The 24,385-nt window shown below is 39.1% G+C and overlaps 2 protein-coding genes across 4 annotated transcripts; both read right to left on the bottom strand.

Annotated features, from left to right (window-relative positions):
- Positions 1-432: 432 nt before the first annotated feature.
- LOC148672648 (cornifelin homolog B-like) lies at positions 433-10,341 on the bottom strand. 3 transcript variants are annotated; one of them, XM_088628462.1, is made up of 4 exons: positions 10,189-10,341; positions 6,585-6,691; positions 3,780-3,937; positions 433-1,143 (listed from the first exon to the last, which is right to left on the bottom strand). In XM_088628462.1, exons 2-4 carry the CDS (start codon positions 6,688-6,690, stop codon positions 997-999), a joined length of 411 nt encoding a protein of 136 aa, XP_088484588.1. In that variant the 5' UTR covers position 6,691; positions 10,189-10,341; the 3' UTR covers positions 433-996. The 3 variants fall into 3 exon arrangements, with proteins under 3 accessions (XP_088484588.1, XP_088484589.1, XP_088484587.1); XM_088628463.1 differs by having other exon boundaries at positions 6,585-6,696; positions 10,189-10,285; XM_088628461.1 differs by lacking the exon at positions 10,189-10,341 and adding an exon at positions 9,102-9,182 and having other exon boundaries at positions 6,585-6,696.
- Positions 10,342-17,229: 6,888 nt separating this feature from the next.
- Positions 17,230-21,094, bottom strand: LOC148672647 (cornifelin homolog A-like). Its single transcript, XM_088628460.1, has 4 exons — positions 20,941-21,094; positions 19,209-19,327; positions 17,897-18,051; positions 17,230-17,495 (listed from the first exon to the last, which is right to left on the bottom strand). Exons 2-4 carry the CDS (start codon positions 19,312-19,314, stop codon positions 17,352-17,354), a joined length of 405 nt encoding a protein of 134 aa, XP_088484586.1. The 5' UTR covers positions 19,315-19,327; positions 20,941-21,094; the 3' UTR covers positions 17,230-17,351.
- Between the last annotated feature and the right edge of the window lie 3,291 nt (positions 21,095-24,385).

Here is a 24,385-nt window from a genome sequence, read left to right as displayed (position 1 = left end):
TCCAATACCTGGAGCCTATTCTGGGAAACAAAAAGCACATTTGGAAGGGGGTTCACCCTGGTCGGGACACCAGTCCGTTGTGGGGCGTCCACACAAACTCAGACATAAACATGCGGGCATTCATACCTAGGTCAGTTTTCCCAGAGGCCAGTTTTCTTTACAGACTTCACACTGATAGCCCATCCAGGTCTGGTATTGAACCCAGGACCCTAACAGTGGGAGACATCAATGCTAACCTCTGTGGGACCATGCCTTTAAGTTCTCTTTTGAGCTTTCTACTTAAAGCAGCTTTCTACTTAAAAAGCAAGAACTTCTACTTTTTCTCTTGCAGTATATTTCAAACCATTTAGGCCAATGTTATTCTGTCTCATATAAAAATATAGTGTGACAATCAAGGCTGGTGGAAGAAATCAGTCTTTAGATAAACTAGGCAATAGTTAAGAGTACTTTTTTAATACAGTTTTAACAGCAGCATTATACAAACTGAAGTAGTTAGTAAATCAGACTGCAATCCAAAGGCAATTTATTTCACATTTACCCCCAAAACATCTGATAATGCATTTCTTCACATTGTACTTGTTAATATAAAAACATAACTGGCTATTATGCTTTTCTGAGATATGAAACAAGAGCTTTAAAAAGGTTATTTTACATTCTTACTAAATAGATCTGTGTATCCAGAATTCCTGTTTCCAAGGGAAATCGAAAAGGGATTGTGGTCAAGTTAATTCCAATTGTTAATAAGGTTATTTGACAAGCTCAGGTTTGTTTTTCCTTTGCAGCACAAATTAATTCATCACTTTTTCTTTCATTTACAAGATTGTGTGCTTTGTCTGTTGCGCTCCCAAGTCCTTCTTCAGGGACATTACTGCTTCATACGTGTTCAGAAGTTGAAAAAAAAACTTTCAACCTTTTCTGGTCTTCCAGTTTTCTGTGCAACAGAAGGAGAAGATGAAGACTGTCCTGGTCAAGATGAAGGCTGGCATGGTCTTTTGGTCATGCCAAGTGGGATGTGACAAGAGAGACCGGCTTAGCATTAATTAAAGTGACATTTTGGGTTCGTGCTTTCATCTCTCTGGCTATCTGGCACCAGGAACAGCAGATGCAGAACGAGGAGTATAGACAATCCTTGCAAATGCTACCCTGCAAAGAAAGAATGAAAAGATGCTTACAGTAAATGTATTTTCAACAGTGCTTTAACCCCTGGTAAAATCATAGATGTTTGCGCATGAAACTTGGTTTGTGTCTGATATTCTCTGCCGATAAATTGGATTTTTGTTTTAAAAAATTACAGATAATGTAAATGGAGAATTTTCTTTGCAGCTGTCTCTGGGACCTCCATCTCAGGGATCTTATTTTATTCACATGCCACCAAATCACTGAAATTCATGGGCAATGTGTGGGCATTGCACACAGTACATTTCTGATTGTGTACATTTTATATTGCACCGAGGTTCAGCCTATAACCCCATCATTCTTTTTAGATAAATACTTTATTGATCCTGTGAGGGAAATTGCAGATCTAGATAGATACTTTATTGATCCCGTGAGGGAAGAGTAACATTTTAGGAGTGCAACATTTCAAAACCTCCTAGATTAAGGGTTCCCAGCCCTTGTCCTTGGGGATTCGTGTGTCTCATGGCGTCCATTCCAGCTGAGCAGTCAATCACAGGTGCTAAATGACATCTTTAATTGGTTTTGTGAACCTGTTCCTGCACCCAGTCTTACATTTCAAAATATACTAAATCTAGTGTATTGCTTCAATGGTTTCAGCATACAAAAATGTATGCAGTCTCTCCTCAACTCTGAATAAAAAAGTTTGATCAGAATAAATAATTTTTACTAGATGGTCAACAGAGTGACACCTTGGGTGAGCTGGTCACCACAGCTGGGATTTTTGTGCACAATGGAGATTGTGGAGACATTAGGAAAGAAAAATAAATAAAGGAAAATAAGAAATAAGGGAACATAAAATACTCCTTCTTTTGGAGGACTAAGTACACATTTTCCCCAAACCCTAATTCATCCAAGAAAAACATAAACATTTTCCTGCCTTTACTGTTCAGAATAATATTCACATAGCTCCACGAATGCAGGAAAACCGTACAATTTGCCTTAATTTTTCCACAGCCCATTGAGAAATGTAGTTCCAACTCCTTCCAACACAAAATGGACACAGCTACACAGTGTAGAGACTATGTCACGTCCTAGACCCATAGTTGACTCCCCTTATAAATATACCCCATATTCTGTCGCAGGTGAGAACAATAAAATGAACACTGATTTTTCCCTTTGCAGGTACAGTATGTCCATTTGGTTTTAGTCAATGAACTTGAATGAGTCAAATTATGAAATTGGTACAGGGTTGATATCAGTTCTAAATCTCTTTGAATTTTGTTAGAGTTATTAACATTTTAGAAAGATTGACCTTGACTCGAAAATTATATAAAATCCATAAATCAATTGCCATTAAGAAACAAAAAGCAGAAGACCCACACAAACATGCAATGCTAAATCAGAACAATGGGTCTAAAATTAACTCTTTTTATTTGATAAAATGTTATTACATTTGAAGTGTTCCAATCTTGCCTTGAAAATAACTGTACAGTGTACAGTATGTTACACAAAGTTCTGTGTGAAATTATAATTTAATGTTTACTATTTCTTTAAAACCATCTATTAAGAATCCTATATTATATTTGAAATTGCCAGTACTAAATAAATCCTTTACATTATTGTTTTGCTTCAACTCCTTCTGTAGCTCTTCGGACGAGATAAGGTTTAGGATGTATTTCTACCTAAAGGCACCAGAGGGCCTCCAAAACTCTTCTTGCTAAATAAGACTTTACAACAGAATTGTTCCCTAGCCCATGTGAGGAGTTAGCAAAAGAGAATCATGTGGGAAATTCAGTAAACCACAGGTTGCCCTCGATCTAGTGATCAGCATAAAGGTGACAGCTTTCTGAAAGGAGAATCATCTTCCATTCAGCTTCAGTGGCAGGGTGTGTTGATACTTGATACCTTTTAAATAGCAGTGTTCAAAGAAGGCAGCACTGTAAAGACCCAACATCTTTCATCCTACTTACGGTCTTGCTGTTAGTCCAGCCTGTTACAGACTGCTAGATAACTTGTAGCCCTATTAATTCCCACAGAGATACCTCAAAACAAGGATTTTCCTCAGATCAGCAGAGTTCCCTTTGATTTGAGTCCATCAAAGAACAAGCAGGCACCAACATTTTTCAACACAGCCTGAAATGATTGTTTTGCAGATTGTCCCTGTACAGACAGTCAGCTGGGCCAGTCACTTGCTGGGAGTCAGCTATTGCTCTTCAACAGCTCCTGATTATTCAAATGTGTGCTCCTTCTCATCAGGTGAGAGTGCACGGAGAGACAGACAGAGCCAAACACAAAAGAGAATCGATGGACAGTCCAAAGACAACGAGCCAACAAAAGTCTTTTCATGAGATTCCATGTTCAAGGAATAAAAAAAGCAGTGCCTCTCTTTGACTTTTGTCCACAAAAATACCGATGTGGTGCCTAATATTTTCCAGCCTGTGACAGTCCCATTTTCTCTTCACTTACAACTCTTACTTTTTCTGCTTGGTGCTCTCTCAGGTATGGAGGGTTGGCAATAATTTCCTCCGTGAGGCCTACACTTTCCTCTCACCTCTCTGTGCCGATGTCAAGAATGTTCCTTCCAAGTCACTTCATCTCCATGAAGACTACACTAACACTTCCTCAAGGTCAGCCCCATCCATCTGAAGCTGAAGTGCCCTTACCTTAATTCCGTAGCGTTCCCGGACCGCGACCCGCATGGATAGAGATACTGCCGGAATTACGCCATTGAAGGCATCCAGCAGCGGCAGACACAGGCATTCTCCGAAGTCCCTGGCTGTCTTACAGGCATAACACGGGAAACACCAGAAGCCACAGCAGCCTGAAGCAAGAGAAGTGTTTTTGAGGCAGCTTCTATTACTGGGTCACCAGCTAGCCCACCTCTACACTGTACATGGGTACAGTACAGAATATAAGTCGTTTTGAAAAAAGCAGCAGCCATATAAACGAGAACCAAGGAGTGGCCACTGCTAGTGAGAGCACAATTATAATTAATCATCCATCCATTTTCTAAACTACTTCTTCCAGTTCAGAGTTGGAAGCATAGGGGAGCCAGAGCCTATTCCAGCAAGCAACAGTAACAGGCACAAGGCAGGATACACCCTGGACAGGACACTAGTCCATCACAGGGCACACACAGACACTCACACCAGGGTTGGTCTTCACCGAAGCCAATTAGCCTACCAGTATTTCTTTGGACTACGTGATGAAACTGGAGCACCCAGAGGAAACCCATGTATGGAGAACATACAAACTCCACACAGGTATCATCCCAGGTCTGGATAATTATTTCTCTATTAAGTATTTCTTTTTGAAGTGTTTAAGTATAGTCTGATTATATGATCACACAAATTGCTCTCTCACCTAACTCAATAAAAGGAACATTTTAAAAGTTAACAGCTAGCAGCAGAAAGACAGAAAATCTTTTTTCAACTTTCTGTAGTTATCCCAGTCCTACGCGCCAGTGTTTGAAGCAGGAAGACTTTATCTAACAATGACGTACAATGGAATGTTATGTTTGACCGCATTCTTTAAATTTACAGCACCTGTCTATTTTTATCATTTTATCTGATCATTTCTAGTGGAATATGGTGGTGTAAAAATAAAGTTTGCAGAGCTTTGACAATGTTTCCTGGAATTAATGGCTCACCTTGAACAAGAAAAGTGTCTCAGACTGTGTGAGGGCGATCCTTTAGTTTGCTAGTTAGTCCCAATTACTCCAAATCACCATCTACAAGACTGTGCTGAGGTGCCAACTAAAACTATTAAACTAATTGCAGTTGACTTCAGCCGGTGCCCCAAGATTATTCCTGACACAGGGGAGTAAATTGAACCAAACACTTCAGTCTAGGTAGGACAGTTTAAAAGACCTGCCACAATTAGATGCATTAAAGCTAAGTTTTGTTCCAGATATTGCTAATCTTCTAAGATGTAAGTGGATGAAAAAGGTTAAATAATGGGTGGCACATTGGCACAGTGGCTAGAAGCACTGCCTTGCAGCATTGAGGCCCTGGGTCCAATTCTGGGTGCTATCTACATGGAGTTTGTATATGTTTGCTCGGTTTACTCAGGGTGCTCAGATTTCCTCCCACAGTCCACAAACATACTGGTACGTAATTTAATTGGCTTCTGGGAAAATTGACCCTGGTGTGTGTAAGTGTCTGTGTGTCTGCTGTGCGAAGGAATGGCATCCAGTCCAGGGTGTACCCTCCTTGTGCCTGTCGGGATACACTTGGGCCCCTCTGCGATCCTGAATTGGAAGAAGCGGTTAGAAAATGTTTGAATGGATGTTTTAATAATGTGTTCTAATAGTTGGTGCTAATAATGTGTTCTAATAGTTGTTGCTAATAGTGGAACTAATTGTGCAGGAGGAGGAGATTTCCTTTGATACTTTTTATATGTCTGTGCACAGGAGTCATTTAGATATAACAAGAAGTTTTTTTTTCGTTTGGTGAGACTAACAGCCTCCTATGAAGAGTGTGTGTACACAATTTAGGAATTAAATAAGGACACGCTTCTCCATTAGTCAGGTTACTGATTCAAATATGTTAAGATGTTTGAGCAGCACACTTGATTGAAACAGAAGCTTGAAAGGAAATTAAAGGAGGATTCAGCTTTTTTATGCATCTAAACTGGGGCTCTTCACTGTTAGAAATGGTCAGACACTTAGAGAAAAGATGGCATGACAAGACAGCAGTCATTGTGAGAGACACTTGCCTGGTTGGGGTGTCTAGAAAAGTATACAGTACATGAATGGGTTGTGGGTTAATATTGTTATTAGATAGATCATACAGGATAAGTGCACAGATTTGCCCTGATCTCTCTAATAACCTTATTAACCCATGATCCCTTGTATACACAGGAGGGTGGTCTGGACACTTGCTAATTTATCATAAATTTGCTTAGTTGCAATTTGGTCTGGCTGACGGGATTTTGTATGGAAGAAGAGCAGAGCAGGATAAAACTGAGACAAAAGCTGGATTTACAGGCTCACTGTTTTATTGCCCTTTTCAATAGAGCGGGGTGTGCTAATCACAGAGCAGGGTATTAGCTTTAAAGGCAGAAAGAGAAAGTGTGGGCATCCCCTGGACACAGAGGAGGGATTCATGTTGTTTATTGTAGCTGATCACTATAACTTTGTGATTACTGATTAGCTTATCATTGTTATTTTAATTAAGCCCATGCTTTAGTATTTTATTTAAAGCCCATGCTTTAGTATTTTAACTTTTTTACATACCATATGTCTTTTATCCACGGATACTCTATACTGTAGTATATTATGTGACGGTAAAGGGATGTGAATTTGACTGTTCTGCACTGAAACCTTGTGAATGTCGAGACCCTGTTGTATAGTCTTCTAGACATCTCAACTATGCAATCTTCTCTGACAACAACTGCTTAGATTACAGCAGATGGGCAGATGCTCATGACATGACATGACATTAGTCAGGCAGGAGGAAGGCACTCACACTCGCCCAAGTCCTCACAGCAGTCACAGATCCCTGTGCTCCACTGGTCTGACTCAATGGCAGACTTCACTGGCTGGGGCTGCTGGATAACAAACTTTGTTGCCATTCTAACCTCGGGAGAAAAAGGGAAGGAATTAGCAGTTCCCACCATAACAAATTTCAGTAGTTTGTTCAAATTTTAACAATGACAAAACGACGTAATGAATATAAAGTAATAATGTACTTAGTACTTTAGTGTTAACTCTCCTAATTGAGAAAATGACAGCACTGGCTGAAGATCACTTATAAGGAATTAACCAAGGAGGCAGCTGCAATGGTGAATCTGGGGTGGAGGCAGGTGAGCTACAAAAGATTTAAAAAGGAAGTCTTTAAACGTGAGAGAGAAAGTATGACATTAGACTTTGACCTCCTCCTCTGTTAATCAAAGTCTTTTGTTTTAAATGGTTTTGTCATCCTTTTCTTTGGTGAATCTATCCCAAAACATTAAACAGCGTGTTCTGAAGAGTCACCAGGATTAGTCTTTTGTTACTGTAATCATCAATAATTCCTATTAAGCTATAATTTTAATAAGCTGTTATCAAAAATCAGCTCCACCTACTAGATTTTGAAGCAAATTTTTAGACTTTATTTACCCCTTTCAGAATACTCATTGTTTCCATGGAGTTTTCCATGGTTGGATTCTGAAGCCAGACAGTGCTGTTATGACCTACAATTATGAATTCAGTTCACCCAGTAAAATGCCCTGCATACTCAAAGGGGTACAAATGTAAGGCACTGTGGATAAATGTGTCACCCAAATGAATAATTATCCATTCCTTTCCGAACCATTATCAGAAAGTCAGTTAATGATGACAAGTGTTCTGGAAGCATAGTAACTAAATTACATTTTAGATAGCATAGCTTAGGACACACACTATGACAAAGAGACAATTTAGAGACACTAATTAACTTTGCCAGAGGATTCCAAGGCACCCTACAGAAACCCATGTGAATATACAAATTAAATAATAGGTACATTTTTTAGTACCAAGTTTTATTCATTGTCTTTTTTGTAAATCACTGACCAGATCAGTAACAGAAAACAGAAAAAGAAAATCCAACAATCCAAGAAGCATCACTCCATAGGTAAAAAAATAAATGAACAGAAGTTAAAATCAATCAGATTTTTGTTTTCAACAACTACCACAATACCAAATTTCCAGACTCCCACAATCCATGCATTAAAAGTCACATACAGTCTCCTTAAAAGGGAAAGAGGAATAAAATGAAGTTATCCTTATTTCTGCAGAACCCGAATTAGCTATTGCTTCAGTTCTAATGAGCAGATGCTGTTATGCTGCGTTGAGAACAGACGGTACAGCAGAAAAACCTAGACATCAGCCTTTTTTAGTGATCACCTCGGTCCTGACAAGATCCATCTCTGGACTGTATTCTCATCAGATCACATAGCAGATCACTCAGTTGAGTGAAGAGGGCCAGATTGTTTGGAAGAGAATCTAAAAATAAACACCCTGCGCTTGTCTGGGCCTCAAGAAGAGTCATCTTCACATATCATGTTGGGTTCTTTCGGCCTCTTAACATTCCAGACATACCAGCTTCTCTGCATGAGTGTTCAGAATTTTATTTTGTGCCTGGAATTCTCCTGAGACATCATGCAGTAAAGACTACCCAATGGCTACCTATTATCTGAGTGTGGAAATTTCTCAGCATTCCGGCTGGTCAGCTCCACGATCTCAGTTTTCACAAGCCACGCCTGCTGACCACCGCCTTCTCTAGCAAAGTGGCCATCTTTGCCAGTCCAGAATCAGCCTTATTAAGCTTTTTTCTTAGAAGCTGGAGAAAAGGCTGACTCAGTTCTTGTCCCTGCTACCTCACATAAACCTGGGGCTTAAACTGAGCACAAAGTTAAGGTATGCTACAAAACAAAAACAAAACAGTAGGCAGGAAATTAGGATATCGAATTAAAAAATATGGCTGAGCATCTTATTTCATACTCTCAAAACCCTTTGAGTAAAGTAGTGCCTCTATTTTCTTGTTTTTTGCTGGCCAGCTACAGTGAACAACACTTTTGCCATTTAGTTGTCAACATTGTTCATTAGCTCTGACTTGAAGTCTGAATTCAAGGCTAGATATGTCAAGTTCTGCGGAGAGTCAATGCTGTTTAGGCAACCTAAACACAGTTCCTTGTCTCTTTTCTCTTCTAACAAATCTTCAGCATTGTGGATCATAAGTGCACAACTGAGTATTGGTTACAGGCAAAGGGAATAAGCACCTGTAAGTTTTAGTGAAATTCTAGTATAGCAGTTTTCTGTGCTTTCCCTTATGGAAATCCTGAAGTAAAAAGTACTATTATAGTGATCCAGTGTCTCCTTGTGGGCAAACGGAGAATTCCATATCCAATCAGTCTGATGTGCCAAACAAGCAATAAAAAGGGGTTTGGTCCCTCTAATCTCATCACAACATGCAGGTCATGTAATCCCAAATAATATCCATCCATCTACTGCAACAAACACCTACTGTTGCATAAAACAGCAGACAAAGGATGCAAGACAGGCTATAATCCTTGGTGGGATGCCAGTCCATGACAGGACTCCAGTACACACATACGGTATTAGAGACCATAAGACCCATGTAACTATGGAAAAACATATGTTAAACTCCACACAGAAGGTGCCCCAGGCATGCACCAAATGCAGTGCCCAAGACATGCAAGGCAGCGATGTAATGTGATGTCACCCAGTAATATCTAGTTTTGAACACAATATTTGAATAACATTAACTTACTTAATTTAACTTATTTAAACTAAACAATGCTGAAACATTAAACAAGAAGACGGTAAAATGGAGGTCTGTTACCTGATAAAAGAATGGCAATTTTAACTCAAGTAGATAAAATCCCCCATTATTGTTATACACATATGCAATATTTCTGTTTCTACACTTTACCTTTCCATTTGAACTTAGTGGCTTCTCTTTCTCCTAATAAATTGAAATCCATAGACTCATACGTGTAGACATCTTAAGCCCAAAGATTTACAATATATGTATATCAACAATTAATAACAATGTACTCAAAGTCTCCTATAGTGTTTGCTCTTAAAAAATAATTATGACTGCTCTTAATACAGCTCAGATTCTCATGTAGCACCTCTAATTCTCATTGATCAGAATTACATTATCATAACAGCTCAAGTGTTGTACCAGCTAATCCATCGCACCCACTAATCAGATCTAATTAATTTCCAGATTTTCCTCTTGACATAGTCATGAAGCTTTTGTTATAAAGGTCCTCAGATCTATCAGGATTCGCTTAGTTTAAAAGTAAAAATACATGTAACTTAGTTTAAAACAAAATGAAATAACATTTCAGGAGCACATCACCATTAGATGTGTTTTGTGTAAGAAAGGAAAAAAAACACTGACAAAAATTAGTAGAATAATGCTAAAAGTCCAAGACACCACAATAGTGTATTAATTATTAAATGATACGAATACAGGTTTGTTTTTGTTCAAAAACAAGAAATGTCACATGAATACATATACTCTCTGGAGAAAAATAAATGATCTTTAAAAGTATTACTGCTCTCATGCTATCTTACTGTACCTGTTTACTGATCCTAGCAAGATCTCGGCTGTAGTGTGCCCAGATGATTAATCAAGCTGTTTAAAGACCGACAAGGAAATTGTCTGGAATATAAATGGAAGCTCATCTTTGGTCCAGCAATGCATTCTTATAACCAGTCATGCAAGCTTAACCTGATTTTCTTTCACGACATTCTGATAGCCACTGACAGCATGTCTTTTGTTATTCATCACTGAAGGGGGAAGGTGAAGGTTCAACAGATTTCTTAGAAGACTTTGTTATAGTGCTAAAAATATCTGTAGGTTTTGCAAAAGAGCCTAAATGTTATTGGGTACCCAAATGCATGTTACTGTTTGAAAATGGTATTCAAAACGAAGAAGTTCATGTGGGTTTCCTCCCACAGCCCAAAGGCATACTGGTAGGTTAATTGGCTTCTGGGAAAACTGGCCCTGGAGTAGGTGTGTGTCTGTGTCTGTGCGTGCCCTGCGATGGACTGGTGTCCTGTCCAGGATGTATCCTATTTCACACCCATTGCTTTTTGGGATAGATTCCAGCGCCCCCACAATTCTGAATTGGAAGATGTGGTTAGAAAATATGTGGATGAAAGAAGAAAAGATTTATGCCATTCTAGGACTGAGTGGACAAGGAGACTTTTTGATTCATAAACTCAGTTCAGTAATTGAGTTTAATTATAATGCTTGGATTGTTCTCTTTTTGATTGTAAGCCTTATTTCTGTAAAATGGAACAATTAAAACTGTTTGTATTGAAAGAATACAAAGTATTATAACAATACTATAACAACACATTATCCAAATGGAAACTGCAAATAATAAATAATAAAATGAATTAACAACTACAGATGTCCAAGTTTGAAGTTCATATTTTGTCCTCAGTTTGTTTAGTATTATTTCATTTGTGTCATGCTATCTGTGCTCTGTCACCTAACCAAATGACTTAATGTAACTTTCACATAGTTTCAGTACTGTCAACAGCAACAGGAAAGTTGAGACCTTTATGATTATATTTGATGTGACCACACAGATAATAGGGATTCTTTACAAGACTTAAAGCATAAGAATACAGCTATGCATGTGTCAGCTCTATGAATCTCAAGATTCAAGTATAATTTTCTCATCACTGCAGATTGTGGCATATAGAATTGAACAAAGAGCCCAATACCCATAAATAGACCCCATGCAGAGAAATTGTACCTCTTTCTGCACAATTGATGTTCACTGCATTTTAATCATATGTTCATAACTTTCATGGTTATGCTGTTTCTAAGAGCAACCATTAAAACTATTACATATTAATAATTTAGTAACTAATTACACTTTCTCCAATCTTGCTTGCTGAGTTGTTTTTTTTAGGCTGACATATCTTCAAATTCTGTAGCTTATTAAGTAAAGAATTGCTCCTTAAATTCTCAATCTTATTTTCTCAAAATGCCCATGAATTTGATACTCCTAGCTACTTTCACTTTTTATGTTACCTTTTAGAAACAGAATTTATTTTCTAGAAACTCATCAATTTAGAATGAAGACTGTATTTGAATATAAACAAATGTGAACTATATCCATATTTGGTCAATAAAGAACTCTACTCCAGTGATAGTTTCTGTTTGATTTATTCTGAATTGTTTGAAGTGATATAAGTAGTGTTTTAGTGTGTGTTTGAACAGTAAATACTGCTACTTATTTGGTGGCTTTTCTGCATTTTTGAAAAAATGCCTTACAACTACTTTTGAGACTGAACACATCCATTGAGAATAACCAACTTTTTTAAAGTATTTCTCACTTCTCAATACTACCCTCAACAATACTACTACTAATATTACAAGTAATAGTACTACTAATAGTAATCATAATATTACTAATACTACTAGTAGTAATAGTGCTACTATTAATAATAAATTACAAATAATGGGGGCTCCCCTTCACCAACACCAATGGTAGCTCCACCTGGATGATATGACGGAGGCCATAGTCCGCCAATACACTCACCACACACCACTATCAGTGGGGAGAAGAGTGTTGAAGTTAATCCATTGATGGGGAATAGTAGGAGGCCATGACTAGTTAAGGCCAGGAGGGAAAAATTGTGAGATGCACAATTTTTTTTATATAACTGCAGTGTCAACAAATGAGGAACTTGGACTAAGATTAAATAAAAAACTGACTCATGATCCACCTGACGAGGAAGGAAGTTTTCTTGTTCCTTCTTCATACTGTCCTGTGGGCGTGGTGTGCGCAAACACTGTGACGGGAGGCTCAGATTTGATCTCAGACTTCATAGATGAATTGACATCTTGATTACACTCTGCAAAACCTCAGGTGGCCAATAACAGGGATGAAAAGCCCTTTTGTACAGCAGTGATCTATAGTCCAACTACTCTAGGTGGCTTCAATCGTGCTTAAAGATAACATTTATCTTGACTAATGAGCTCATAATTTGTCACATTAATTAACTGAAAGGTGTAGTTTCAAGAAACCAGAAGATTCTGTAAATTAGGTATAAGCACCAAATCTTCTCAGGAATTGAAATTTCTCCTGGTTTGATGCACATCTGATCTTCATAACGTCCTAATTTACATAAGAGCCAAATTATCTGTTTTCATGTTTCATTCGCTTGTTAAGGAAAAACTGTCTATAAATCCTGTAGGGTTCCAGCAATTGAGAATTAAAGGAGCCAATCCCTGATATAAATTATATAAATGATATAAATAGCCAGTCCTGGTACTACTGTAGGTGCTCCTAAAAAATCCACTTTTCATGATCTGCTTGCAGGAACAAACTGTTGCAGTAGGTCCGAGGGCTTTGCCAATGGATTGTTGCACAGTACGTTGTCCCTCAACCTTCCTCCAAGTCATTCTTGTGGGAAAGGAGATTCCTCCCTATGTCAACACACTTCCACCATCCTACTGGTTGGCTTGGTTTCTGCAATCGGCAGCAAAATGGTGACTGTGACATCTCCACGGGGTCTTCTATTACACTTCACAAAGGCAAGATAGTATTCATTACTGTCCAGTTCTCGGTTTGTGATGAAAAAGGCAGTGGTCCGTGAGCCATGTGTTGAACCTGGACGAAACAGGAAAACAGGGTAGCAGCAAGAAAGCATGTAAATACAGTGTGTTCTGGGTCTACTACCAACCACAGCGTGTAATTCCCCCACCCCCAAAAAAAACAAACAATTCCACATATTTATTCATGTAAGCTGAGTACAGTTTTTACTGAAATTTTTTTTTAAAACAAATTGCTAGTGTTTATCAATTTCAACTAATTGCGCAGGTTTGACAGTTCTAAGTAGCAGTGCGGAAATTGATGCTTCCAGATTACACAATCTTCGGTCCTTTAACTCCCAGTGACACTTTTTAAATTCCATTTATTTCTAAGTTTTGTGAGCGGTATTTATTTATTTTTTGTATTATGCTTTTTAAATAACGGTTATATCGAATGTCAGACTGTTTTATTTAATTATATTTTTAATGTTAAAGATCTCGATGTTGGCGGTCGTGAGATTTAATGACATTCAAAATTGTTTGTATGGAATCTTTTATTAAAAATAAAAATACGATGTTATTCACATAGTAGCTTACATCAACAATATTGTTCTCCTGGAATCCCCGTGCGAAACAGGAACTAAAATACTCGGACGGGTATTTCACTAAACACAGGTGTCTTGCATCGAGTGGTGCAGTATAAAAGCGTCGCTCTCAGGGAGAGAGGATAGATCGATTACGGTGATCAGGCATCGTACTTGAAAAGAAAACCAACCTTGAAATCGAATTAGTGAGAAAGATTTGTTCCAAGAGGCAGTTAATAAGCGTTTAAAGAATGCTCGTTAAATCCGGAGCGTCTGAATGTAGACGATACAGTTTGGTGTTTTCCTAAATAAGTCATTATTTTTCTAGTTTGCTTTTCGGTATTGTTTTGTTAAACAACACACACTATAACTTTTCTGAACCGTGTTCTACAATATCCACAGAAGTATTATTTTTCTCCAGCCGCAAACCTTCGTAAAATTCGTACTCTTGATTAATTTTATGTTTTCATAAGTAAAATAAACTGATTTTGTCTTGAAGTGGAATCGGTGCCTAATGGGGAAATCCGGCACTGGGTGGAATCGCAGGGAAAAGGAATGGACATCCGCGAACTTTGGAGACCCACGGCCAGTCCGATAATTACTGTTCGGTCTTGATATGGCATTGTCTGGATCAATTCATTTACATGTTCACTGAAATCTGTCTGCTTGCTTTCAGTGAATCCCCTGGCCTGTATTTCATATTCTAAGAACCACATCCATGAATGGGCCCTTAAAAACAATTTCTTTGTCGGCCTAATTCTAGCTCCTTCAATGTAGTGTATGTCAACCCTCTCAGACCTGGACCCATTGTTTGTGTTCTTTGAGTTTGTTCTAAAGCTATAATATTGTTTTTGCTGTATTAAGTTAGGATGAGATTGGGTCTTATTAGTGTTTTGTGAGACTTTTCTGGGTTTAAATTCCACTCACCCACTGGCAATCCCAGTCAGCACCCTTATGATAAGATTTATAAAAGATTTATCCAAAGTAGATTTGATGAAGTCCGTATTCTAGCTAAGACGACAAACTTCAGGGAACTAGAATATTTGGTCTCTGAATGTGGGTTTTAAGGACAGGGTTGACCAGTTCTTTGGGTTTTCTGAGATCATACCTAAAGCATGTCATCATGACTGAAGAATGAGCCTGAGTTTCAGTATTGCACAACTGGCTTCAAAGGAGTTCTTATGCAAATTTTAAACACAAGCAACTTCTGTATTGAAAAAATCATGCAGCCTGACATAGGTGTGTACAAAAAAAGAAACACAAAATTACTTTCAGACGATTGTTAAAGAGATGTCCTCTATGATAGCATCTATTATACAATGTATAGTGTATACAGAAAAGGAACAAGTAAAAGGTTTATTCCATGCTGAAAAGAAACACAACATTTGGGCTGTGGAGCCTTATTCACACTCAGGAAGGCTCCACAGCCAAAACATTGTGTTTCTTTTCTTCTCTTTCCAACATGGAATAAACCTTTACTTGTTCCTTTACAGCTTACGCATGCTGACGCAGCTACCGATGTGAACAACTGCATACAGTATGTGACTTTACATTACATATAGTTGTTTAACTATACAACAAGTGTGTGTCTGGCAGCACTGGGCTCAAGGGGTAATGTCTGCCTGGAGGACAGACCGCCTGTCCAATACAAAGCAGACCTACATGGAGACAATCTGAAGACACCTGTTAACCTAGACAGCCTGTCATCCCATGACACTGGTTAGGACATGGGATCATCTGTTGAGCACCTCAAGAACATGAAGACACTCTAACATGAAATCCAACCCAAGACACAATGGCTTTAAATTGTTTTGATCTTTGAGTAAGTTCATTCCAGCCAGTAAAATAGCTCTTGTCTTATTTGAGCCAGTCGGATCTTTCCAAAGTTTGTAGCATCTTGAAACAACTCGATACCTGTTAGATGTCTAGAATCAGAGTGAATGAAAAGGTTCTGAATTTTTTTTTAGAATGATTTCTCTTCTTTTTTCAAAATGTTATCAGACTTTGTTAAACACCTTATGTTTTTACAGTGCTGGACAAAAGATTCTAAGCAGAGTTATTACTACTTATTTTTTATCAGCGCCTGGCTAAAAGAAAAACACGTTTAGTATAGTTAGATTGCTGACTTATTCGTCTACGTTTTTCTTTTGTTAAAAAAACTGCTGTTTGTTGTTTGTATTGGTGAAGTTTAATGAACTCCAAGCAATTTCTGTAGGCATGTATCTTTGTTTGGCATTAGCATTTCCTATCTGTTGTTCAGTACGAGCTAGTGTAGCCCTTTATAAAATTCTGGAGTGCGCCTTGCTTCTCTGTGCTCTCTATACAATTGCGTCTATACTATTTAAAAGTACACTGTGCGTGAATGTTTGAATGCTCAACGTTTCCTCCGTGGATATATGGCAGTGTGACTTCCCCTAGTGGTCACTGTCACATGCGTCTGTGTTCTGAACTGAGAGCTGTTGGAAACGAGTGTTGCAATAAATCCACTTCTTGGCACAGGAGTAGTCCGTGCATATCTTTTTCCTGAAGTTCTATTTCTTAGCAGGACATCAACATTGTCTCTTAGTTACCTTGTTAATATTGATTTTTGTCCGAATACAATCACATGGTTCAAAAATGTTAACCCGCTAGGCTGAGGGCTAACCTCCTGGCCACAGGATGAGGAGGCTGGGACCCCCAGGCAGAGTGAGGAGTGACCAAGGGGCAGCCGCCCAGGTGGCGATAAGGTAGAGGAGGGATGCGAAGAGACAAATGTGAGGAAGAGAATTGGGTCATGTGTAGTATTTATATTGTTTAAGTGAGGAAATTATGTCTGTTCTGATTATGAATTACTGACAGCTGGGGCTGATTGAACTTGGTTGTTGTCATCCCTCTTGAACCTTCTTTATGATCTCTGTTCAGCATGGCAATGCACCACATACAGTACTGTATGTATAATGCATCACTGACAGATAACAAAAAATGCCAATAAATAAATCCATCAATGGAGTTTGTTTATTAGTATGAAAATTACATACGAATACTCAAAAGGCTGAAACAATTCTTAATTTGCTGGCAGATACATTTAAAATTCCATCAAAACTTTCTACCAATCTGTAGAAAGAGGCGTCTCCATAGGGCACAAGTCCTATCTCGTGCCCTATAGCTCTGAGATATATAGACCAGCTCTTATAATGCAGCATTGTGATGATGGATGGAAGACATTTTCCCAGATGATCCACTCCTGTTTCAATATGTTTTTACAAACAATCTGTCCTTCCATTTTTCTTTCTAAAACAAAACAACAGTCTGCAATTAGATTGAAAAAAAAACCAAGACTGGAACCCAGGTATTCAAGTTCCTTTACAATAAATGCACAGTGTACAGAAATAAAAACATTAAAACTAGAAACTGAATTATAAATATAAGGCCGCTGGTCCACTTAGACTTTGTTAACAAGTGGGTTCTGTGGGTTGTGAGACCTCTGTACAATATAGCATAAACATGAAGGAGTACAGAAATACACATCAGTTACATTACTGTGCACAGCAATCAGTGCCTGGAGCAATATTGTTCCAGGTCAAGAGAGCTGGCTGTGTGGAGCAAGGACAATATTGACTGGTCACATGCGTCTTGTAGGGACAGAGCCAGAGTTGGCATTGACTAAAATGATCTGTTCATCGCGTGTCTTCATCTCTCTGGAAATCTGACACCAGGAGCACCACGGGCAGAAGGTGGCGTATAAACAGTCCTTGCACATGGTACCCTGCAAACAAGGGAAGAAGGCAGGGAGAAAGGTTAGTTTCTTCCGAGCACTAGTGCATTTGGGTCTGTCCTAGCAACACACAGGGGTCATACTTTATATACTCCGGCAGCAAAGCCCCACTACAAATTGCTTAGCAGTCAGCAAAATGAGGCTTAATTGCACCACTTTAACCTTCCAAAATAGACCTGAAAGTTGAAGTTTATTTAAGGAGACCTATAGAAAAGTATTGCTGACCTTCAGATGTGGAGGTAAGTAGCTCTGATGCTGGTATCTTGAATATACTAATATTAATGGAAGCTTTCCTGAGTCAGATATGCTCTTCAGCATCCTATTTTTGACATGAAAATGCAGGAACATATAGTTACAAAACATGAGATCTAAGTGATTTAATGGGTCCGTACCTCAATACCGTAACGATGTCGCGCTCCTACCCTCATAGCCATAGTTATGGGTGGGACAATGCCACTAATATCCAGCAGTGGCAGACAGAGACATTCCCCGAAGTCTTTGGCGGTCTTGCAGGCAAAACAGGGGAAACACCAGAATGCAAAGCAGCCTGGAAAAAGAAACTTGTTTTTGTCTTCTTGTCAAGAACTAGAAACACTATTGTTTTTAGAATCATGCAGCAGGATTAATGGATGTTTGGTGTTGAGTATCCTGGGGTGACTGTGGTGGAGACCATATGTTCACCCCATGACCATGAAGATTTCGGCTGGTTGCTCTAGTTTCCTTCCACAGTCCAAGACCTGTTGTTTACTGTCTCTTATGTGTGTGTGAGCATGCCCTGCAACAGACAGGTGTCATTTCAGACAGGTATACTCTGCCTTACATCCATTGTCTGCTGGACATGGGCACCGGATCACTCCAAACCTGTATGCCCTAAACAGTACTGTGAAAACGTCTGGATTTTGTCATAGAGGTTACCTCCAGTGGTTCAATGAGTAAAGCTGCTAGCTCATGGCACTGGGTGATATCTATATTCAGGATGGGCAGTATGCCTGGGCCTACCCAGCAACACACAATTGACTGCTTAGTTTGGTTGGGCTGAGGCATATAGGATTTTTTATACAATACGATGTATACTGTATGAATATGATATTACGTCACTATGTCTGGCACCACACAATACCTTTATCTTATTTTAGCCCAGAAGTGTAAAATTCCAAATAACTGAATGCTCTTAATGAAGTGAAAGACTTCATTAATGAAGTGAAAGACAAAGAAACATCCTTGTGCCTTCCAGGAACTTGTTTTTTGTCTTCTCCGTTTGAGCCTGTACTAAACGTAATATTGTCAAGTCCAAGATGTAGTCATTGCTATGGTGAAGTTCTTCATCAATGTGAAGGACTGTTTATCAAGTCCACTGTCACTACTGTAGTTTCACTCTCCTGGAAGAGGGGTGTATGTTCCATTTAAGACAAAAACCTGCATGTGTGCAGTAATTTTGTATTCAAAGGAACTCGGGTGTTTGCTGAAGTTTGTGATTTAACCTTTCCCCCACGGCATGTAACGTAGAACATCCAAAACTGTCCAGCTTGTGTGGGACATGTCATATGGGCAAACTCACAACCCAGTGCACAGCAACGTGGACTTTTAGATGGAATATCCTCAGTCAGAAAAGCTCAAAAACTCTTGTAAGCAGACAGCAGGGCCTAGGCTCCTGTTTGAGAATACTTGAGAGTTTATGTCATGACCGCACACAGGGGGACTTACAGCTAGGAAGGTCTTCACAGCAGTCGCAGATGCCTGTGCTCCACTGGTTGGACTGATTCACACCATACATCTTCTGGGGCTGCTGGATAACCACCATGTTTGACATCCTTGCCTCTGACCTATCAGGAAAGAGACAGGCTATCAGACCCTCTGCTCTCCTTTGTTGGGAAAAAGGAATGTCATATTTCTTTGGGAAGAAAAATAGTGTATGGCATATACCTTCATATATGGATTCACTTTGTCCCTGCCACAAAAAAACAAAGTTTAAAATATACTGGAACATATGCCATTATCTGTTTGGTCACATAATGGATAAGCACAAATTTACACCTGTAAATTTGGTATTCTTAGAAATTTAAATAATGGTCATTTGATCCTGTAAATCTGAAACTGTCACGACTATAGTCCCCCCTCCTTAAGGGTGCTCCAGCCCTTTCACTAAAGACTTCATTCTCTGCACCTGTTTCCCATTCCCTGCCCACCTTAAAAGCCAGGCGCTGACGCTCTTCCGGGCTCTGCATCTGATTTCCATATCGTGCGAGTCCGGGACCAGGAAGCGCCTGGTCCCGTTAAGGTTTTAACCCCTGTTCCTTGTCCCTGTCCGCCGGTTCCGACCCGGTCTTCGTGGTTTTTATCTTGTTCTGATGGATCTTCTGGTTTTGGACTTACTCGTGTGTTTTTGGATATTCCTAAGGATTACTCTTGGATTGTTCGCCTCGGCCACACCTCCCCCGTGCACCAGCGCACCTTGGACACGCCCCCCTGTCTTCAGCCCAGTTTTCCTGCATGACATTTCCCCAGTGTTCCCCCACTTCGTCGGATTGTGTCGTCCGCATAGGGTCCGGAAAGAACTGTTCGTTACAGAAACCTGTGCTAATGTTTGTACCACCTACTGTATGTTAAGGTTTGCTGGGCCATGATTCAACTATCTGTCCACGAATGTTTGGACAAGTTCCTTCTTTTGTGCTTTATCAACAATAACAAACCAAAAATGGCCATAGAACATAACAGCTTAACACTTCTGGGTTTGGAAATTCCTAGGCTTCATTCTTGAGTCTAGAAACTGGGCAGCACCTGACTGCCCATCCCTTCTCGAGCATTTGAGGTGAAGATACACAATATAGCCCTTCCTCAAAGGTTTCACGTTTCACGGTAAACAAGGTATTTTCTGAAAGTGATGGCGATCACGATGTGAGGCCATGAATAAAATCTAAATTCATGTTTAGATGGCTTATTGCATTTGGTTTTGTTTCAACACAGAACATCTGAATTTGAATTTAAATGCACCCCTAAGGGAATTGGTCTTGCACATAAAGAGCTCATAAACGTATAACATTTACAACAATAACACAACACAACAAGTTCACTACCATAATACAAATCAACACTGAATAACATCCTAGCAAATGTCCCATGGTTAATCAGGTAAACCCAACGGAAAGTAAAATATGGGACAGGTAGCCAGGGTATAGGCAGGAAAACAAAGATTTTGCCCTGCAAACAAAAAGGCCAGTGTAACATAACCAAGGTGTGCTTTACTTTTTCATGAAGTTTTGCCGCATAATATTTTAAGAAATTTTGAACAACATTAACAACAGTCAGAGAAAAAGGGAGTTAACCTACAAACATTTTACATTCAAATGATGGAAAATTGAAATGTTAGCAGCTTTGTCACTTAGTAACAAATTTATCTGCCTTTCTGGCTATATATTAAGAAAATGCCAGCACTCACCTTTACCAAGAGCTGTTTAGTTGCAGTTGTGGGGTCTCAGGAGCATATAGTGTGAGAAGAAGCAGTGCACTGTAGTCTGCCAGACAACAAATCAAACGCGCTTCCTTACTTGTCTGATGGAACTGAAGACAGAAGTAACCCTGATGTGCAACTTTGTTCCAAGGATGCAGTCACACAGTTGGTCAATCGAGTTTAACCTGATTGTCTCTATTTAGAGCAGAACTTGTTAATCGTCAAAAAATGTCTGGATTCCTTTCAGGGCATAAGGGCATAAGGAAAGAGATAGGACAGAGGATTTGGTTTACAATCAACCTCTGAAATGATGGTTCTCTCGAACACTCCAGAAACATACAGTATCTTCAAGTCACTTTCCTCCCGATCAGCTGGGATCTACAGTATGTTACACAATAGAAACAAATTATTGTGAGGAAGTAAGTGCAACATAAGTTTCTGTTTTATTTACAGATGAGACAGGTTTATTTAAAGTTTTTGCTCCAATAGAATCAATCATTTCAACCAATATAATCAATCAAACATATAAACCAATAGGACAGTTCATATGTAATGACTAGAGGATTTGAATGGATTGAAAGAAAGCATTCTAGCAAACACTTGTAAGCCCTAGAGTTTTTACAGGTGAAAAAGCATGTACCGTAGGCAGGATGTCTGACAACATGGGTGCAGGGGTGTCGCTGTTAGACCTTCACATTCCCTGTTAGGCCCTGCGTTTTTCACACAGCTCCTCGAGGAAAGCAAGAAGCAATCCCAGACTTGAAGCAGCAACCTCTGGACTTTTCTAGGTCTCAGCTTAAACAGAGCAACTCATCTACCTGATAGAATTGTGAGCCTGGTGAATGTGCTGCTTTTAACAGTGACAAGAAAGATGGCAAATTTAACTTTAAATGGGATTTAAATAATATAGTAGTTCAGGTGGGTAGCTGCGTCAGCATGCGTAGGCTGCAAAGGAACAAGTAATAGGTTTATTCCATGCTGAAAAAAAGAAGAAAGAGAACACAACGTTTCGGCCGTGGAGCCTTCTTCAGGTGTGGACACCTGACACCTTCAGGACACCTGAAGAAGGCTCCACGGCCGAAACGTTGTGTTCTCTTTCTTCTTTTTTTCAGCATGGAATAAACCTATTACTTGTTCCTTTAAATAATATATATATACATTTACATTTTAATGTATCTAGCTACAAAGTACATAATCCTTAATTTATATATGTAATATTTTGTATTCTACTTTTTATTGCCATAAAAACAGTGACAGTAGAAAGAACAGAAACAACATAATATAGCTGGAATCATTGGTATGCAGACCTGTTAGTGCGAGCATGTAATTCTGTCACAGGCCACTGTGAAAATTCATCCAATAAGCAGGAAGGAGAATTTCAGTATCTATATCACAGGGAGGATTTGGTAATTAATTACAACTGTCTACTTATTTAGGATGTAGTTTTCACTTCTGCTGAGTGCAGCAGGATTTTTATGACGCGTGAATGGGCTCTGTTAAAATATACCTGAACAAAGCTGGTCTACACAGCACCACTGAATAGTCTTTGACAAGACTGTCCAGCTTGGTTTGTGTGTGATTTGTTTTCTGTTCTCCATCAGAATGGTATATAAAAGCTACTGTGAGAATTGCTTAGATATGTCTCCTGGTACTGTAGTCTGTATACAGTTGTTTAAATAATTAATTGCTCTTTACTGTATTTCATAGCGTTCTCTGCTTACTTTGCTATTGCTCTCTCCTTTACTCTCGTTCACTTTGCCTTCCAGCCAGAAATCAGCCTGAGTATTGGCATAGTGTATATTATAGAGATGCTGTCTTCCTAAGAACCCAGACGTGTTTTGTCTCTTCGCAGGGCATCTTCTGCCCCTTGCATGGCAGACACAGACATACTCACACACATCGGGGATAATCTTCCCAGATGCCAATTAACCTACCAATATATCTTTTGATTGTGGAAGGAAACCCACATGAACATTCAAACTCCACACAGAGAGCACTCCAGGTCCAGTATTGCACCCAGGTCCCCATTGCTGTGAGGCAGCAGTGCTAACCACAGCGCCACCATCCTACACTAGACAGACAATCAGATGCGCCTTTCTCTGCCTGCTGTAGTTTAGGTGAAAGAGAAATGTAGAAGGTTCCTTGTGTATTTGGGGTTCATTATTCTGAAACCTTCTACCTTTCTATCTAAACGTATGGTTTCTCTGGCTAGTTTCAATTCTTTGGTTAAGACTCTCATTTACAAGTTAGCTTCTTATTCTCAGCTATTAATGTCTACCTTTAACTCTATCTTGAGATTTAACACATTAGGTGTTTTTTAAATGTAATTTCTAATTCTACATCTAATTATAATGTATTCTATTATCTCACACTTCTAATTGTTATGACTTCTATTTATAAATGTAATTATAATTTTATCATGCTTGGTTATAGTTCTATTTCTCTATTAAGCACATGAATGCTTGAGCATCAAAGGTGCATGATGATTTAATGAACCAACAAATGTATGAAAATCCGGACATCTGTGAACATCTGTTGGAGCGATACTTTGATGTGTTTCAGCCTTCATTTCCCCAGGAGATTAATGCCCTACAACTTGAGGAATAGTAAAATGGGTATGACTAATTAATTAATCAAATGCCTATATTTTGTGATTATGGGTTAGATGAAAATGTAAAAAATACCACCATTAAATCTTTGAAACTGCAAAGCATTAAACCCACAACAAAGGACTGGGTGGATTCGGATTCTGGGTGGAAACACACCTGTTGTTACTTTACATAAAGTATAATGGTCACTCTGAATTGACTCATCTGCTTGATAAAGGGTTAAAAAAAAACACGTTCCCGGCACTGTCCTGCTCAGATTAAGACGTAATGACTCAAGTGGAAAGAATAACTGTTGGGCAATACACGTGTAAACAGTACATGTCAAACTGGATATCTTGCACAATGTTTTCTTCACAGTCTTTGAAAGAATGAAATATGCCATGTTCTACAAAAGGATTTTGAAGTGCTTGTGACAGATAGGTTTAGTGAATAGTTCAATAGAAGAACAGTTTAACATCACAATGCAATGTACTCATTGACAGAATTCAGATGGAACTGATAGCTACATGGAGTGAAAGTTGTGTCTGCCTGATGTGAGAAGAGGCTTTAAGGGTTTTTACTTTTTCAGCTGGGGAAAGAAGAAGAATTTTGTTTCCCCTTCGCACACCCTAAGATTACATCCAAATAGGCTCTTGAAGATATCTGGATCTGTCATGATTGTAAGCCCCTCCACTTAAGGATGTTCCGGCTCTTCCTCGTTTGTCCTGATGTTTTGCACCTGCCTCCTGTTCCAGCCCCTCCCTTCAAAAGCCAGACACTAATACCATTCCAGGCTCCGCTTTGGAAGATGGGCACCTGGATGCCCGCCTACCAGTGAGTCCAGG

The sequence above is a fragment of the Lepisosteus platostomus genome, chromosome 4 (genome assembly GCF_059453375.1).
Source record: "Lepisosteus platostomus isolate fLepPlt1 chromosome 4, fLepPlt1.hap1, whole genome shotgun sequence".
NCBI classification, from domain to species: Eukaryota; Metazoa; Chordata; class Actinopteri; order Semionotiformes; family Lepisosteidae; genus Lepisosteus; species Lepisosteus platostomus.
Note: the sequence above shows the minus strand (reverse complement) of the source record. Positions and strands in the feature narration are given on the sequence as shown.

Bases quoted from the DNA above. Each gene is read 5' to 3' on its own strand.
- LOC148672648 (XM_088628461.1), bottom strand. From the start codon at position 9,167: ATGGACTGGCATCCCACCAAGGATTATAGCCTGTCTTGCATCCTTTGT. The intron at 6,697-9,101 runs GTAGGTGTTTGT...TTTTCTCCCGAG, and splicing joins GTCTGCTGTTTTATGCAACA to GTTAGAATGGCAACAAAGTT. The intron at 1,144-3,779 runs GTAAGGGCACTT...CTTTCTTTGCAG, and splicing joins GGGAACGCTACGGAATTAAG to GGTAGCATTTGCAAGGATTG.
- LOC148672647 (XM_088628460.1), bottom strand. From the start codon at position 19,314: ATGTCAAACATGGTGGTTATCCAGCAGCCCCAGAAGATGTATGGTGTG. The intron at 18,052-19,208 runs GTAAGTCCCCCT...TTCTTTTTCCAG, and splicing joins CTGTGAAGACCTTCCTAGCT to GCTGCTTTGCATTCTGGTGT. The intron at 17,496-17,896 runs GTACGGACCCAT...CCTTGTTTGCAG, and splicing joins GACATCGTTACGGTATTGAG to GGTACCATGTGCAAGGACTG.